General features: G+C 43.6%; 4 protein-coding genes across 8 annotated transcripts in view; 3 read left to right on the top strand and 1 right to left on the bottom strand.

The window, feature by feature from the left end:
* ppp2r5d (protein phosphatase 2, regulatory subunit B', delta) overlaps nt 1-4132 on the top strand; it is a 30535-nt gene extending 26403 nt beyond the window's left edge. For all 3 annotated transcript variants that reach the window (XM_084710042.1, XM_084710041.1, XM_084710043.1), the window contains 3 exons: nt 279-323; nt 466-600; nt 1143-4132. In XM_084710042.1, coding sequence (XP_084566168.1) covers nt 279-323; nt 466-600; nt 1143-1280 — 318 coding nt within the window. In that variant the 3' untranslated portion in view covers nt 1281-4132. The remainder of the gene's footprint in view (nt 1-278; nt 324-465; nt 601-1142) is intronic.
* On the bottom strand, nt 4133-6338 carry mea1 (male-enhanced antigen 1). Its single transcript, XM_084710044.1, has 4 exons — nt 6129-6338; nt 5425-5757; nt 5212-5320; nt 4133-4947 (listed from the first exon to the last, which is right to left on the bottom strand). The coding sequence occupies exons 2-4, from the start codon at nt 5719-5721 to the stop codon at nt 4778-4780; spliced, it is 576 nt and encodes a 191-aa protein (XP_084566170.1). The 5' UTR covers nt 5722-5757; nt 6129-6338; the 3' UTR covers nt 4133-4777.
* A 317-nt stretch (nt 6339-6655) lies between these two features.
* Nucleotides 6656-7989, top strand: dnph1 (2'-deoxynucleoside 5'-phosphate N-hydrolase 1). 2 transcript variants are annotated; one of them, XM_084710045.1, is made up of 5 exons: nt 6656-6740; nt 6859-6971; nt 7182-7253; nt 7484-7594; nt 7692-7989. In XM_084710045.1, exons 1-5 carry the CDS (start codon nt 6688-6690, stop codon nt 7808-7810), a joined length of 468 nt encoding a protein of 155 aa, XP_084566171.1. In that variant the 5' UTR covers nt 6656-6687; the 3' UTR covers nt 7811-7989. The 2 variants fall into 2 exon arrangements, with proteins under 2 accessions (XP_084566171.1, XP_084566172.1); XM_084710046.1 differs by having other exon boundaries at nt 6700-6971.
* Nucleotides 7990-9257: 1268 nt separating this feature from the next.
* tmem72 (transmembrane protein 72) lies at nt 9258-13441 on the top strand. 2 transcript variants are annotated; one of them, XM_084710133.1, is made up of 5 exons: nt 9258-9487; nt 10785-10851; nt 12075-12146; nt 12309-12448; nt 12732-13441. In XM_084710133.1, the coding sequence occupies exons 1-5, from the start codon at nt 9412-9414 to the stop codon at nt 13178-13180; spliced, it is 804 nt and encodes a 267-aa protein (XP_084566259.1). In that variant the 5' UTR covers nt 9258-9411; the 3' UTR covers nt 13181-13441. The 2 variants fall into 2 exon arrangements, with proteins under 2 accessions (XP_084566259.1, XP_084566258.1); XM_084710132.1 differs by having other exon boundaries at nt 12309-12466.
* Nucleotides 13442-14451: the final 1010 nt, after the last annotated feature.

Genomic DNA, 14451 nt, shown 5'->3' with positions numbered 1-14451 from the left:
CGCACGGGTCCTCACCAACTCTGGTTCTGCCTCGTTGTTGGGCTGTGGTGGAGGGAGTCTTTGGGGTGTTTAAAACAGGGTCATGCTGTTAATAATTAGACATTCTTTTGTTCCAGACTTAACTAATAATCATAGTTAATCATGTCTCGTGACAGCTTTCCTGCGCCAAAGGCTCAGGCAGATATGATTTTAATTAAGTAGACTGCCTTGCATAGCGAGTCACTGTTTGGTGTGTGCGTGTGTCTCTTTTGTGTCCTAAACTCTGCGTTTCTTTTCAGATGACCAAGGTCTCCTTGCGGCCGGGCCTCCACCCACAGGAAGAGGTGGGTTTCCATTAGCCGCCTCGCCACCAAGCCGCCTCTCTCTGCTCTGAGGACGTCCGTGGGCGCATCACTGTTGAATTGTCCTTTCAGACCCACTAATAAGTGTATTTGACTGTGTGTGTGTGTGTGCGTGCGTGCGCAGTACATGATGTACAATGAGAGTGCAGGAGGAGTGCCCCTGTACTCTATGGAAATGGAGACGCCCACTGCCGAGGACATTCAGCTGCTGAAGAAGACTGTTGAGACCGAGGCCACACCGGTATCAGCACACTCACAGGTATAACCTGCTGCTCACGCACACACACACTCACACTCACAGGTATAACCTGCTGCTCACACACACACACACTCACAGGTATAACCTGCTGCTAACACACACACACACACTTACAGGTATAACCTGCTGCTCACGCACACACACACTCACACTCACAGGTATAACCTGCTGCTCACACACACACACACTCACAGGTATAACCTGCTGCTCACACACACACACACACACACACACACACACACTTACAGGTACAACCTGCTGCTCACGCACACACACTCACACACTTACAGGTACAACCTGCTGCTCACGCGCACACACTCACACACTTACAGGTACAACCTGCTGCTCACGCACACACACTCACAGGTATGGCTCACACACACACACTCCAAGGTACGGCTCACACACACACAACAAACGCGAACACACTCGGGTACATCACACTCTTTTTACACGCACACACTCACAGGTTTAGCACTCCCTTACACGCTCACTAGCGTTGGAGCTGACCGGTGTCCCCTCTCTTTCTCCCGCCTCTTCAGGGAATGAAGGAGATCAAGAAGGACAAGGCGCTGATGCGACGGAAGTCTGAGTTGCCGCAGGACGTGTACACTATAAAAGCCCTGGAGGCGCACAAGAGAGCGGAGGAGTACCTGACGGCCAATCAGGAAGCCCTCTGACCAGGGAACAGTGGGGGCCCCCTCTGCCAACTCCTCCCCCTCCTCTGTCTTTTATCCATCCACCCATCGCCTGCTGTGCACCTGACCCGCCCACCTTCTTTTCACCCGCGCCCCTTTTAGCCTCCCACCTCTGCTGGAGAGCCCTGTCGTCAGAACACCCGGTCATCACAAACTGTAACATGCCAACAAATACCCGCCCTACACACGCGCGTATACACACACACACACACACACTGTAATCTGAGGGTACAGTGGGACGATCTTTAGGTTGCACGCGGACAGCAATCAGTTCAACAAATAATTGTGTCGGCCTCTGTGAAGCATGTTTGTTTCATTTTAGTTTTGTTCGGAGTTAGGATTTGTGTCCGATTTTCCACATGTTGGTCCACCCTTGTTTCTTGCTGTGCTAAGAGAGTACTGCCCCGACATACCCCCGACACCCCATGTGGGGGCAAGTAAGTCAGTGTTCTTCTGCTTTGTAGAAGTGGTGTGAGGGTTCAAAACGTTCTGGAGATCCATAGCCTTTGTTTTAGCTAGCTGGTGTACAGGCAGGGTGAATGTATGTTTCTTGTACATTGGGTAGCAGTTCTTCTCTGTCCAAATAGCACCCAGCTAGCAAGATCCAGGGATTTAATTGTTCAAGACAACAAGCTCCGTAAACTCTCAAAGGCAATGGAAAAGAGCTCAACAAATTTGAGACGATCACCTTTGAAACAAATGAATGACCCATTTATACCTCACATGAATTTTGGTTGCTCCCATTTGAGGACATTGTGTGTCCTTACGTCATTCATGTCTTTGCATCCCCAACTCATGGCCTTACAGTGTATGTTGAATAACCATTTCTCCTGTTGGTTATTTGTAAGCTAACGGCATGATTGTAAAATCCCTAGATGATTGGATTATGTACGAATCAATGAGAAACAATCGCTGTACACTCAGCCGCTCGCATGGAGGTCTAGGAGTGCTTTTGGTCTGGTCTGTTTCTGACTTGTGTTTTTAAATGTTTTGTTGTTCACTAAACTGATATGGCCAAATACAGTAGATTTATTTTGTCCTGTTAACTCCAAGGTAGTCCACTCTTAAAAAGCACTTAACGATCCAAACACTGAATGTCTGTATTGTCCGTACAAAGAGTCTTGGAAAAAAAGAATCTCAACTTGGCTGTAGAAGAGTTTCATGCAAAAATTATGTATTTTTGATAATTAAAGGGGGTAGCTCAAAAGTGAATCATGTCACTGTGTCAAAATGAGACCTTCGGGGAGCCTTTCAGTCAGAGGTGGACAGGACGTCAGGGGTTTGTTCCTCATGCTGTAGCCATGTTGGACCATAGGTTGCAGATATCTTTTTTGTTTGAGTGTTTGCCACAGACTCTGACATAGTTATTACCAATAATAATAACAATACCATGTCAGGCCCCTATTCATGTGTTAAAGTATTACGTTTGGTTTATATTATTTGCTTCCTTTTTCCTCTTTAGCCCCCCCCCCCTCTCGTTTCTCACATTTGGTTTGTAGTCATGCTCCGTTACAAAAGAAAATTGCTATTTTCGTTTCTTGTAGAGAATAATCTGCAAATAATTACTTTCTGTTCTCTGTTTGTGCAAATCTGCTTGAGTCAATGGGTCTATGTCCTAGTCTGTGCTCTTCCCTTTCTTTCAAGCGCCTAAGCAATATTTTTAGAGGAAACAAACTGATGAAACAAACTCATACACTGTGTATGAAAGTGCGCTAAAACAATCCTCCTTATAGGTCTATACAGACGGAGAAAAAAAGTCACTTGCTTTACTATTCAGGCACATTATATATTGGGCGGGGGGGGGGGGGGACATTTTGCCTGCAGTTACTGTTGCAAATATTTGTGTACTGTATAATGTAATGTATATTGCTTAGGCTCCCCCCTGTCCTGTGTTTACACTCCCCACTTTACCACCCACTTGACCCCTCCTCCCCTCCAGTTTAGTTAGCTTGTCCTCACACTTTTTGCACATTGTCCCATATTCTTGTATGGTTGTTGTCTATTGGTCTTTCTTTCTGTCAACCACTCGGACCATTCCATTGGTGGGCGACAACACGTGGTCCTCCTGGCTGCAGGACACACTGACTCTGTCTTCTTCTCCCTGTCCTAGTTGGAGGATGGCCCACCTGGTTTCCCATGCTACAGTGATCCCTTATCTGAAACAGCACAAGTCTGTCCCATATGTCATGAAGAGTGTTTGTAACACCACTCTTATCACAGTACAACAACAGTCCTATTGTTTCGGATTGCACTGGACAGTGTGTGTGTGGAGGGTGAAGCTCAGTGGTTGGAGCATTTGACTGGAGATCAAGGTTACAACGTCAAATCCCCCTGTACTGTACATCGCTTTGGTTAAAAGCGTATGCTAAATTAATACATTATGTATATACGGTATATATACAAGTCCTAATTCTCATTTCAGTTCAATTACATTATTTGTTGCCTAAAGAACCATAACAGGTTCATTTACATTCCCATTGACCATGCCGTCAATACATTCCAGGCTAACTAAGAGAACGGCTCCTAAGATCACTGGTTAGTGAGAGATGACGTACTGTGGTTGAGGTCAGTGTTCATTTTGTCCTGCAGCAAAAAGTTATTTCAAGAGAGCATTTTGAAACCAAGGGTCTCTCCAATCCATCCTCCCTATATATCTCCCTGCCCCCTGTCCAGTTCTGACACTAATCAAGCTGCTTTCCAGGTCATATGTACATATGTTGTACTTTAATTAGGTAGAGCATTACATAGTATGAAAGTCTTATTTTGTACAGATGTTCATGTATGTACAGAACAAAATAAAAAGTAAAAAATAAAGTAGACATGTTTGACATCAATTGAAGTTAAAATGTCCTACATGTGTATTTGCACCATTGGTCACATTTTAATAGATTGGGTTCTATGTTTACTTATTAAAGATGGCCATTTACATATTTACACACACATTAGGACAGGAAACAAAGTAAATTACAATGATCAAAAGGTAGTCAACACCTGGTAGAAGGAAAATAACACAATTGGACTTAAAGGCGATCTGGTGTTAGAACAGGTGGCATGGAACATTTTAGATCTATAAGGTTTTTACTGATGAGGGTTCATGTGCCTCTTTCTGCTCCACTAAGGTCCAGATGGTTTCCCTTCTCCCTTAGCACATAAAGCTCGTAATCATTACAATAAACTGACATTTTCAACAACGAATATTGTGAATGAAAGGAAAAGCTTCTTCCACTGTACAACTTCATTCATTTGACCTATAGCAATCCACAAAGATGAACACAGGATTAAGGGGATCACACTGAGTAATCTCCATTGAAAAAGAAATGAACACAGTACGAATTCCTAATAATATAGACAGTTAGTTCCCAACAAGTCACAATCTGTGAGACATTGATCCAGTCACTTGTTTGCAGGTGAGATGGTAAAATTCAGTGTATAATTGAACATGGAACTGGGACTAGACATGGGATTTGAGACACGTCTGGTCATTCCTTTTTGCGCTGTATCCTGAGGCCTGCAGAGCTCTGCCTGGTCTGGAGGGTCTGCTGGACCATGTCTTTCCACTGATCGTCTGAGATCTCCTGGGCCCAGGCTGGGACTCCCAGGGAGGGCAGGGCCACTGCAGCCATGGTCCTCTTCACTAGCTCCACATGGTCTGGAGAGGTACAAACAGTATAGAGTAACAGAGGAAATTAATACACTACTGTATGAAATAGTATTCAAATGTCTGCCTGACAAATGATTAAATCTCCATTCTTATTTATTTGGAGGACTGTGGTAAGTGATAAATGTCTAAAAAGCCATTCGACCTGGAATATTTTTCTTACACACACACACACACAACCCCCAGCATCAAGGGTAAGTAGTTATATCATGTGGAATATGTAGTTGTTGTACATTTAGTAAGGAGGGTTCTTACCTGCATCCATGGGAATGGACACGTTGCTGACCTGGGCAGCAGCCACCTCTGGATCCAACTCATCCTCACTGTCTGCGGGGGGCGCCTGGGGAAGGTGGAGACCCATTGCCTATGGCACGAAAATATGTTACAAATAAATGAAGATTTGACCACTGAGGAATATAGTAAGAGTTCTAGAGCGTGCTGGCAATGACGTCCGTTGGAATTGTGTACCTCAATCCTTTCCTGAACCTCTTGCATCTGTTCTGCATGCGAGCCCATGTCCTCGGGCTGGTCCACTGGCACAGCATGTAGACCATCCGGATCTTGGTTTAAAGGCTGGTAATAGTAGCCTCCATTTTCGTCTTCCTCGTCTCCAACACCACTCTCGTCTTCTTCAATGTCCTCTCCGCTCCATTCTCCACCGATGTCAGGTACTGTGCCATCCGACGGCCGTTCCTGACCCAGCTCATCCTCGGAATTCGGTAAGATTCTCTCAGGACCCATCTCAATTGCTCTCGCCACTTCCATCCACAAACGCCAGACTCAAGTAGAGAGAGGCCCTGGCTGAGAGTGAACATTAACTAGATGAGACACTTGTGTTTTCCTTAACATTTGCTAGGTTTGCTACCACAATGGCCGTCATTTGCACGTACACCTGATAAAATATAATAGCAAGCTAGCTGTCTGATGTATTCCTTTCGTACAATGACGTGCTAGCCTATGTTAAATAGGTGCTTGCTAACCTTTCTGATTTAGCACAAAGCTAATTGGCTAGCTAGATCTAACTCTGAGCTAGACACTGTACAGTAGTAACGGAAGTTTACAAGGAGAGATAACCATTTGCCACCTACATCACAACCTTGATTTGATAAAAACCTGATAACTGTGTATAGATTAAAATTAGAAGCTGTCGAGAAAGTGGAGATTCAATTTACCTTAAAATACAATGATTCTCTCAGATGGTAAGAGTACTTGCTTCTGTTATGGTCGGCCTTAGGTCGTCACGTCACGGTCACGGAAAAGCAACGGAAGTCTACGGAAAAACGTCATTAAGACCTTAGATGTACCCAAATCAACGGGAAAAATGTTCCTTCCATTGGAATTTATGTATAAATGTACTATTGGTTATTGTCACGTTTTCATGAATTGTGTGAATAATAAAGTTTTTCAAAAATTATTTGAATACGTTTTTTGGTCAGGTCAAAATCCTATCTTACTAAAGGACGGAAAACATGGTTTCAATTATGTACGTAATACAAAAGTATGTTTCAATTGTATTGCGCTTGTGATAACGCCAAATGTACTTTTGTGCTGTTTTAACTAATACAGTTTTATACCTATATGGTAAACCAAATAATGCCTCTTTGGTAGCGAAGCGTTGAAAAACATAGGCGCAACCATAGACATAACAGAGAAGCCTCTGGACACAATAAAGGGCGCAACAGCCGTACTGTCAGTATATTGGATGTAGAGCTTACACGTACGCAACTACGCATGTCTACAGGTTACGCGCCAACATCAGCAGCACAAGAAGTAAAATTGGAACCGTAGGTTTCATATGAAGAGTCAGAAACTTGTTTTCCGCACTCTTGATTTCACTCATATTTAGGTAACCATTCCGGTTATAAATATATTACTAACAATGCGCATTTACTTCTGTGGTAGCATTCGTGGAGGTAGACAAGATGTTGTTGTTTATCAGAGAATTCTGAAGAAGTTGGAGAAATATGGGCAAGTTCTGACAGAACACGTGGGTTATGGTGATCTTTCAGAAAAAGGTTAGAGCCCTGTTACCGTGCCGCCCTTATTATTTACAACTGTCATTTGCTGCACTTGCGTGAGAAGTTCACCCGTGCACCCGATAATATTGCAATGGTAGTGATGTTTGGTATGATCGAGTAACGCTACTTACCACTGAGTAGTACAGTAGGCTGCATAAGCAGCCCCTGCATGTCATCCAAATATGATAATAACTAGATTTATTTTAGGTGAGGACTCTGTAGGGGGCGGAGAAAAGGCTATTCACCACAGAGACCTGGAATGGCTTGAACAGTCTGATGGTGAGAAAGCCCTTTAGAAAGAGTCTTGAGACCTTTTACATTTTGAAAGTTAAGCTTAGGCTAGTTGTCAGACTGCATTCCGTGGAATTTTCAGACTTTATTCCATCCCTGGAGCAGGCTGACGATTTAAAAGTCTGTTAATTCAAAAGAGCGTGCCATGTGTGTATAAAGTGCTGTTGTACTTGAAATATGGTGGACTTTGGGTCAACTTATTCTATCTGTGTTGTCAGTAATCATAGCTGAGGTGACCCAGCCGTCCCTGGGAGTGGGCTATGAGCTGGGCAGGGCTGTGGCCATGCACAAGAGGATCCTCTGTCTGTTCCGCCCCGAGTCTGGCAGAGGTACTCCTCACTCTGTGTTGATGAAAGGCACCATGCTTCTTTCCCACCCTATATCACCGGCCCCTGACCATCCTCCTGTGATGTTTCTTACCTCCAGTGCTGTCGGCCATGGTCAGAGGGGCTGACGACGGCTCTCTCTTTCAAGTGCTTGACTACTCGGAGGAGGAAGTGGAAGGCATCCTGGAAAACTACTTTGATAAGCTTCCCAAAGTCTGATGGTCCCATTGCCACTCAGTGTTGCTCCTGGTAAACAAATGTAGTTTGTGTAATGTTGCAAGTTTTATGTAATAGCCTTGTTGTGTCAATTTTGTGATACACAGATTGAATTTAAAATATGTATATATGTGTTTAATCTAGGTAAAATTGTCAACTGTAAATATAGTTATTACATTCCACGGTATGATTCAGTCTTGTTTTTGGTGTCTTTTTTACGTTGTGTGGTTTGTAAGTGCAGTCAGTTGTCCACCAGGTGTCACTGGTGGTGGCATGGAGTAGCTTAGGCTTTTTAAATCAAAGGTTCTAAAATCAGTATGAAGTGCAACAAGCGTACTTGTGTGAGGTGCAATGTCGTAAGCCTTGAGCTAGCACAAGGTAGCTGCTTGACACCCTTCCTTTGTTAACCTTATGTTATTTCACTTAGTTAATTGTAGATACTAAGAGCAAGTAACAGTTTAGAGTCAAGTTTTTTCTCTCTATCTGCAGACAACTATGATTTAATAAAAAAAGGTCTAAATCTTCAGAGAGAACTTTCAAAGTTCAGCTATTTAGCCTAATTCTTCCATCCGATTACTTACACTCTTTACATGGGAGCACAGCCAGCTATAAGCCATCATGGGTGCCTGAATAAGTCGGCCTCTCCAACAGCCTGTTACAAAGGACACCATGTTACACGTAAACTATCATTTGGAATATGAAAACTACTAATTAATGTACACAGTTTAATTGATACACACACATTGATACACAAAAAAAACTAGACAAAGATGGAAACTCAGAAAAGTGAACTTGGAGGAAGTTAACAAAGGAGTCTTTGTAAGAGTGTAATCAGATTTAAATGCCTCCATCCCCAGCAGGAGTCAAGATGTGGATGTGAGCTTGCTCTGATTCTATTGTATTCCATTGAAGTAGAATCATATACAATATACTGGACACCACCAGCACCTGCCCTACTTCCCCCAGCTCTTATTTATAGATTCAATTATGTTGTATTTCTTTTCTTAACAAACACATCTTGCTTTTGGTTATTAAAATTAAGCAGAATTAATGATGACACAGAAGAAAACAAGGGTTTTAAAGAGAAAAAAGCCTAAGATACCACCTATGTTCTGTTCTCCAGGGTTACTGCTCTCTTGCTTTTGTGTTGGTAAGCAGTCAATGTTTAACCAGTATGGAAGCAGATGCCTGGTTTGACCCTGAGCTGCCCAGGCTCACCTTGGGATGAAGTATGTGGAATGTTGTATAAACCAGCTGAAGAGGTAGAGTTAGTGTGTGTGTGTGTGTGTGTGTGTTTCAGTCTAACATTAGGCTGATTAGCAGTGCTGTGAGCCACAGGGCACATAGTTTCCTAGTTTGTGGACTAACTCCCTCAGCCACAGAGAGCCTGACACTATGGAGTACAGAGTTCCCTCCAGTCTGCCATTCGTGCTTTCCCTGCCCTGCTAGGAGCTGCCAGCTGCTAGGTACCAGCTCAGTGATTCCGCACCACCATGCTGCTATAGTAACCAGCTGGTTCCCGGGGGAACCCGCAGGCGAAGGTTTGGAGGACACAGCAGAGGAGGACGGATTCAGAGACACTTGAAGGAGGACAGAGTATTGCTATGGGGAGCCTGGAGAGAGTGTGGTGGGTTGTGGTGGAATGTGCCTGCAGGATCCTGGGTATCTCTACAGCTGTAGGTAAGTTCATGGATGCACCTTTCCGGAATGTTTCTGAGGTTATGACCTCATCACATCTTACGTCTTGGAGTTGGGTCTTTTGATCTGGTGACTTGGACCCCTTTAGAGAAGGAACATAACCACAGTGACAACATATAGGGTATTTCTCTATCGTTAGTGGCCTTGATGTGATTCTTTCTGAGTGGCTTTTCACTGCAATCAGAACCTCCAGAGAGACAGGCAGACATGGAGACCATGCACACTAGTCCATCAGCCACAGTTGGTCATCTTGGGCCAGGGAAACATCCAGTGTCAGCATAGTTGTCGGTGTTGTGTAGTTTAACTGGCTCTTTGTTACATCCTGGCTAGTGAAAGGGGAAAGATGACTACAAAGATGTGTCCGTTTTGTTAAAATGATTCACCTTTTGGTGTAATATTATGTGAGATTACATATCTGTTATAAATAAAAAGGAGGTTCAAATTACAACTGGTTCCATTCAATATTTTGTCATTGATGAAAGACATCCTTGCTCAGCAACAATTCACTTCTCTCGTTCATAAGAAACAGTTTCTACAGTAACAAAGGGATTTTATGTGTTCTCTAGTTGTGAAACATTTCAAGTCAAAGAAACTGCAATCATAGGCTAGTAATTCTGTGTGCGTATTGTGGCAATCAAGGAGTTTCACGTGGGGGTTCGATCTCACACAACTTACAAGAGACTCACAGCCAGGCACAGCGTAAGCCCACCAAAGGGCATTTATTCAAAAAATAACGCAAAAAGGCTTCAAAAATGGGTAAGCTTTTTCAAAGAACCTGATTCTTCTGCTCACCAAGGTCCAGGGTAGCTCTAGGCCTGGCAACAGAGAACAGTGCCAGGGGGGTTAGCATGGGACAGGGTTTTTCAGCTCTCACCCATGTGGCTTCTTCATACTCGATCCTCAAGTCTTGTGCTAGACAACCTTTATACTGTGCTGCCCTCGCAACTGAGCTTCTTGTTGACTGGGGAGCACTTATGGCAAAGCCTGGCCTGGATCCCTTATCCCAGAGCTGGCCCGTAGCGCTGCCTGCGGCGTTCTTGGCTCTCTGCTGTTTCTTGGCTCCCTGGTTCCCAATGCCACAGTATACAGGAGAACTCTGCCCATAAAGCAATGAGCTGATCCTGACACCTAGTGGCAATGTGTTGCAAACTCTGGAAACGAATATATTGTGCATGTCAATGACACCAGTTGCAAATACCATGTGGCAATCTCTGTACATATTTGTGAGCATGCAGGAGCTTTGCGTTTCTTAGATGTATAACCTGGTTCTCTCCTCCAGTGCTGTGTGCTGTGGGAGTAGAAACCTTGGGACAGGGGGAGTTCCACAGTCTGGCTGTCTATCTACTGTAAGTATTCTCATTACCAAGCACTACAACCCACACACTGTCATCCTGGGAAACCAGGCACTGTAGCCTCCTAACCTGACACTAACTCTTAACTTATTCTAACTCACACTAACTTTCACTCATCACTCCTCAGTACATGACCCTACCTGGGATTGGTAGCTTTCCACATGTAGCTTACCTCTAGACCCCCTGGAAGTTTTAATAAAGAAAGAATGTTTATCCTGTAAGTTAGCAGAATAGAGACTGTTTCTACGTGCCCCGGACACATCAACACACACTGAGGGGCTCTCACACACCAGGAAGAAACTCCCACAGGAAGACACTTCCCAGGGGGAAAAAGAAATTCAAGTCTGTTTACCACTTCAATCCAAACATCCACATACACAGTACCAGTTGCACTTGGGGATATTATCTCCTTTTGGGTTAGTCTTAGAGTCATATTAAATGATTAACTATGATAAAAATCGAGAAGGATGTTCAAATGTGTGTATGGCCTACCCACTTAGATTATATCACTGCCAAGGAAGCAACAGTGTAGTGGGATATGCAGACCTGCATCCGAAACACATTATAATTGAAATTGCACATTGGCTGTGTTTACTGTGTTTACCGTTTTAATCTAGATTAAGTCTGTAGGGGTTTCTATGTTGTCCAAAAAAACTATTTCCCTAGATATAATAGAAGAGGGGTAAACTGGAGAGTGTATTAATATCAAGCAAATGTGCTGGAATTGCAGTTATTTGACTCTCTGGGTTAAATCAGAGCAAGAATGGTGCAAATCAATTACAAGGCAAAATGTTACAAAATTAGGTTTTAAGTCTAACCTACTCTACCATGAGGATTGTATATCATAAAAGAAAGAGGAGAGCAAGGAGAAGCAGAGCTGAAGAATCTAGAGAACAATACTTTTAACCGTTTATAAACTTTATTTGCAGCTATTATCCGTAGAACAACCAGTTTTCCTGTCAGACCACATCTTGACCCTTACTTATCAACATGACTCCCAAATGCAATAGAAAGTCACACAATGAGGTGTAAGACCCATCAAGCAAAGACTCCATCCAGCAACTCAAATCTTTAGCAGGTGGGGGCAGGGGTGTCTGCCAGCCTACAAATCCAACCCATTCCATGTATTTGACAGTATTTGGAGATCATTTTTATTCCAGCCCTGCTGAGTGAGTCTTGTGGTAAACAGAAAATTGCCTCCTCTCTGTCTCCTGCAGGGTGTCAGCTGCTGGTATGATGCTTTTTGAAATGGCCTACTTCCTGGATGCCCTCCTCATCATGTGTCTGCCGTAAGTACACAGCTACACTTCATCTTCTTCACTTCATAGAGATCACGGCTCACACCGTGATCTCTAATCTCCATATTTCAGGTTGGGTTGATCGTCTATTCCTCTTCTTTTCTTTAATCTCCTCTCTCTCTCACTCCCCCCCTCCCTCCCCCATTCGGGCAGATGTCCCCCAGACTGGTGTCTGTTTGTGTTGTGGGAGAAGATGGCTCATCTCGGAGGCTTCCAGAAGTTTCTCTACTACTCCATCATGTCTGTGGTCTGCTTTTTGCACCCGGTCCTGGTGTGGCATGCTGTTATTCCAGGTACAATGACTCTGACAGGTACTAGCAGGAAGCCAGCATTTGTTTTCCTTCCATTACCTTTACAAACCAGGTACCTCCAGCTTTAACCCAGTCATTCCAACTTAGTATTAGTATGTGATATTATTATCAATGTTATTTCACAATAAACTAGCACATTTCATCATGCTTTATTAATTAAAGCATGTTATTTGTGAGATGTGTTGTCCTCTAATGAGGCTTGTCATTCCAGAGCATTTAAGTTACTGGTTTACTTCTCCCTGTGTTCTATCCACTTTGATTTAAGGGACAATGCTTCTGGTGACAGCTTTCTTCAATTTTATCCTGAGCAAGAAAGCCAAGACAACACCTCCCAAAGGTCCCCAGGACAGCTACAGTGAGTCGGGGCTGTCCAGTGTGTGTGTGGCAGAGAGAGGGCCAAGCTCGGAGCCCACCTTCTCCTTACTTCACATGGTGACGGGAAGGAAGGGGACAAGTCTGGCCTCTGTACCCAGGGGCAGGAGTCTTGGAGTGGGGGAGAGAGGAGAGAGTACCCAGGCTATGCTGGAGGTAGAGCTAGAGCAGAGAGGAGGATCAACAGAGAGAGTGAGGGACGACAACAGAGGGAAGGAGAAGAGACACGTCTTTTTCAGAGAACGACAGGTCTCTGGGGCGAGGGAGATGCAGGAAATGGAAGGATTCTGTGAGTCAGAGCCAGAGACAACCTCAGACACAGCTCCTATGATCTCTGGCTGACTAAATAGTTATCCCAGGAGCTCTGGAACTTTATGGAAGTATTGCAATGCACTTATTTTGCCAATTCATGTATAGAGGGAAAGCTTTTTACCAGCCAAGAACTCCAGCTCAAGCCCTTTTCTTGCTATTCAACACAACTATAGATTTTTAATCCACAATAAAAAATATAATGTAGGGTTGAATTTTTCTATTTAATGATCAATTGGAAGATTAAGGTTTATGTATACATGTATATATAAAATCTTGTAACTGCACATAGTGTACCCTATATATAGTTTTTGCACTTACATTAAATAAAATGATTTTGCCAAATTATTTGTCTGGCTGTCTGTATTTGCATAATGTGTGACAGGTTAGACAAAGCAAAGCAGACACACTAATTGGAACATGTGGCAAACCAATCCACTTAAGGATTCATACATTATTCATCTGAATCAGTATTGAATTCTTTGTTTGTCCAAACACAGATGTATCTCCAGCCCACAGTACATCCCTATCTATATTAGTGAGATCATGTTTGTGTATTGGTCTGTCGTGTCTCGTGTAATAAAACACCTATGAGTGGTGACCATGGAGACGGAGCTTGGAGAGAGCTCTCCTTGGTCGCCGTGGTGATGAGAAAAACACCTCTCTCCTCAGTCGATCTCCAGAGAGAAGACGAGAGAGAGCAACAGCAGAAACGGGAGCAGAGAGTGAGGTGATCTCTTTCTTAAGACGTATGGATCAATACTGAACAAACACGTCAAATCATACACACAATATTCCAGTCCCCTGGGACAAAGACTGTAGGGCTAGTGTGTGTGCAGTACTTTGCTGCACTGTCTGGCTTTAACAGACTATCTTTCTTCCACATCAAAGCTAAACAAAGAATCAATAGCTGGAGGAAAAAAACACATAGATCAGACAACACCTAGCTGAGCTTGTGCCAGACATAGAAAACCCTTTGTTTAAAAACACATACACATTGCACACGCACACACACACTCGTACTGGAAGCTTGTGCATGCGTGCAATCAGGCTCTCTACATCTAACCTCTGAGCAACTGACAAAAACACGTTATATTTACCATCCAGTAAGCCGTTAACCTACCTGATTATAACATTATATCGTCTGTCCAGAGTGTTTCTAAAACCACTATCACAAAAATATGATGGTCTGGGTCCTGAACAAAGTCTCTTTGTCCTGGCTCTACTGAGAGGCTATGAGGTTGGCCCACAACCCTAGGCTACATTGTTCTCTCTGAATAGGCTTGTGAATGACTGACTGAAGG

This window comes from Hypomesus nipponensis, chromosome 11 (assembly GCF_054491055.1).
Source record: "Hypomesus nipponensis isolate SF chromosome 11, ASM5449105v1, whole genome shotgun sequence".
Taxonomy (NCBI): Eukaryota; Metazoa; Chordata; class Actinopteri; order Osmeriformes; family Osmeridae; genus Hypomesus; species Hypomesus nipponensis.
Note: the sequence above shows the minus strand (reverse complement) of the source record. Positions and strands in the feature narration are given on the sequence as shown.

Coding starts and splice junctions, on each gene's coding strand:
- dnph1 (XM_084710045.1), top strand. CDS start 6,688: ATGTCTACAGGTTACGCGCCAACATCAGCAGCACAAGAAGTAAAATTG. Junction 7,254..7,483: donor ATGGCTTGAACAGTCTGATG/GTGAGAAAGCCC, acceptor CTGTGTTGTCAG/TAATCATAGCTGAGGTGACC. Junction 7,595..7,691: donor CCGCCCCGAGTCTGGCAGAG/GTACTCCTCACT, acceptor TCTTACCTCCAG/TGCTGTCGGCCATGGTCAGA.
- mea1 (XM_084710044.1), bottom strand. CDS start 5,721: ATGGAAGTGGCGAGAGCAATTGAGATGGGTCCTGAGAGAATCTTACCG. Junction 5,321..5,424: donor AGGTTCAGGAAAGGATTGAG/GTACACAATTCC, acceptor TTCGTGCCATAG/GCAATGGGTCTCCACCTTCC. Junction 4,948..5,211: donor GTCCATTCCCATGGATGCAG/GTAAGAACCCTC, acceptor GTACCTCTCCAG/ACCATGTGGAGCTAGTGAAG.
- tmem72 (XM_084710132.1), top strand. CDS start 9,412: ATGGGGAGCCTGGAGAGAGTGTGGTGGGTTGTGGTGGAATGTGCCTGC. Junction 9,488..10,784: donor GGGTATCTCTACAGCTGTAG/GTAAGTTCATGG, acceptor TCTCTCCTCCAG/TGCTGTGTGCTGTGGGAGTA. Junction 10,852..12,074: donor AGTCTGGCTGTCTATCTACT/GTAAGTATTCTC, acceptor TGTCTCCTGCAG/GGTGTCAGCTGCTGGTATGA.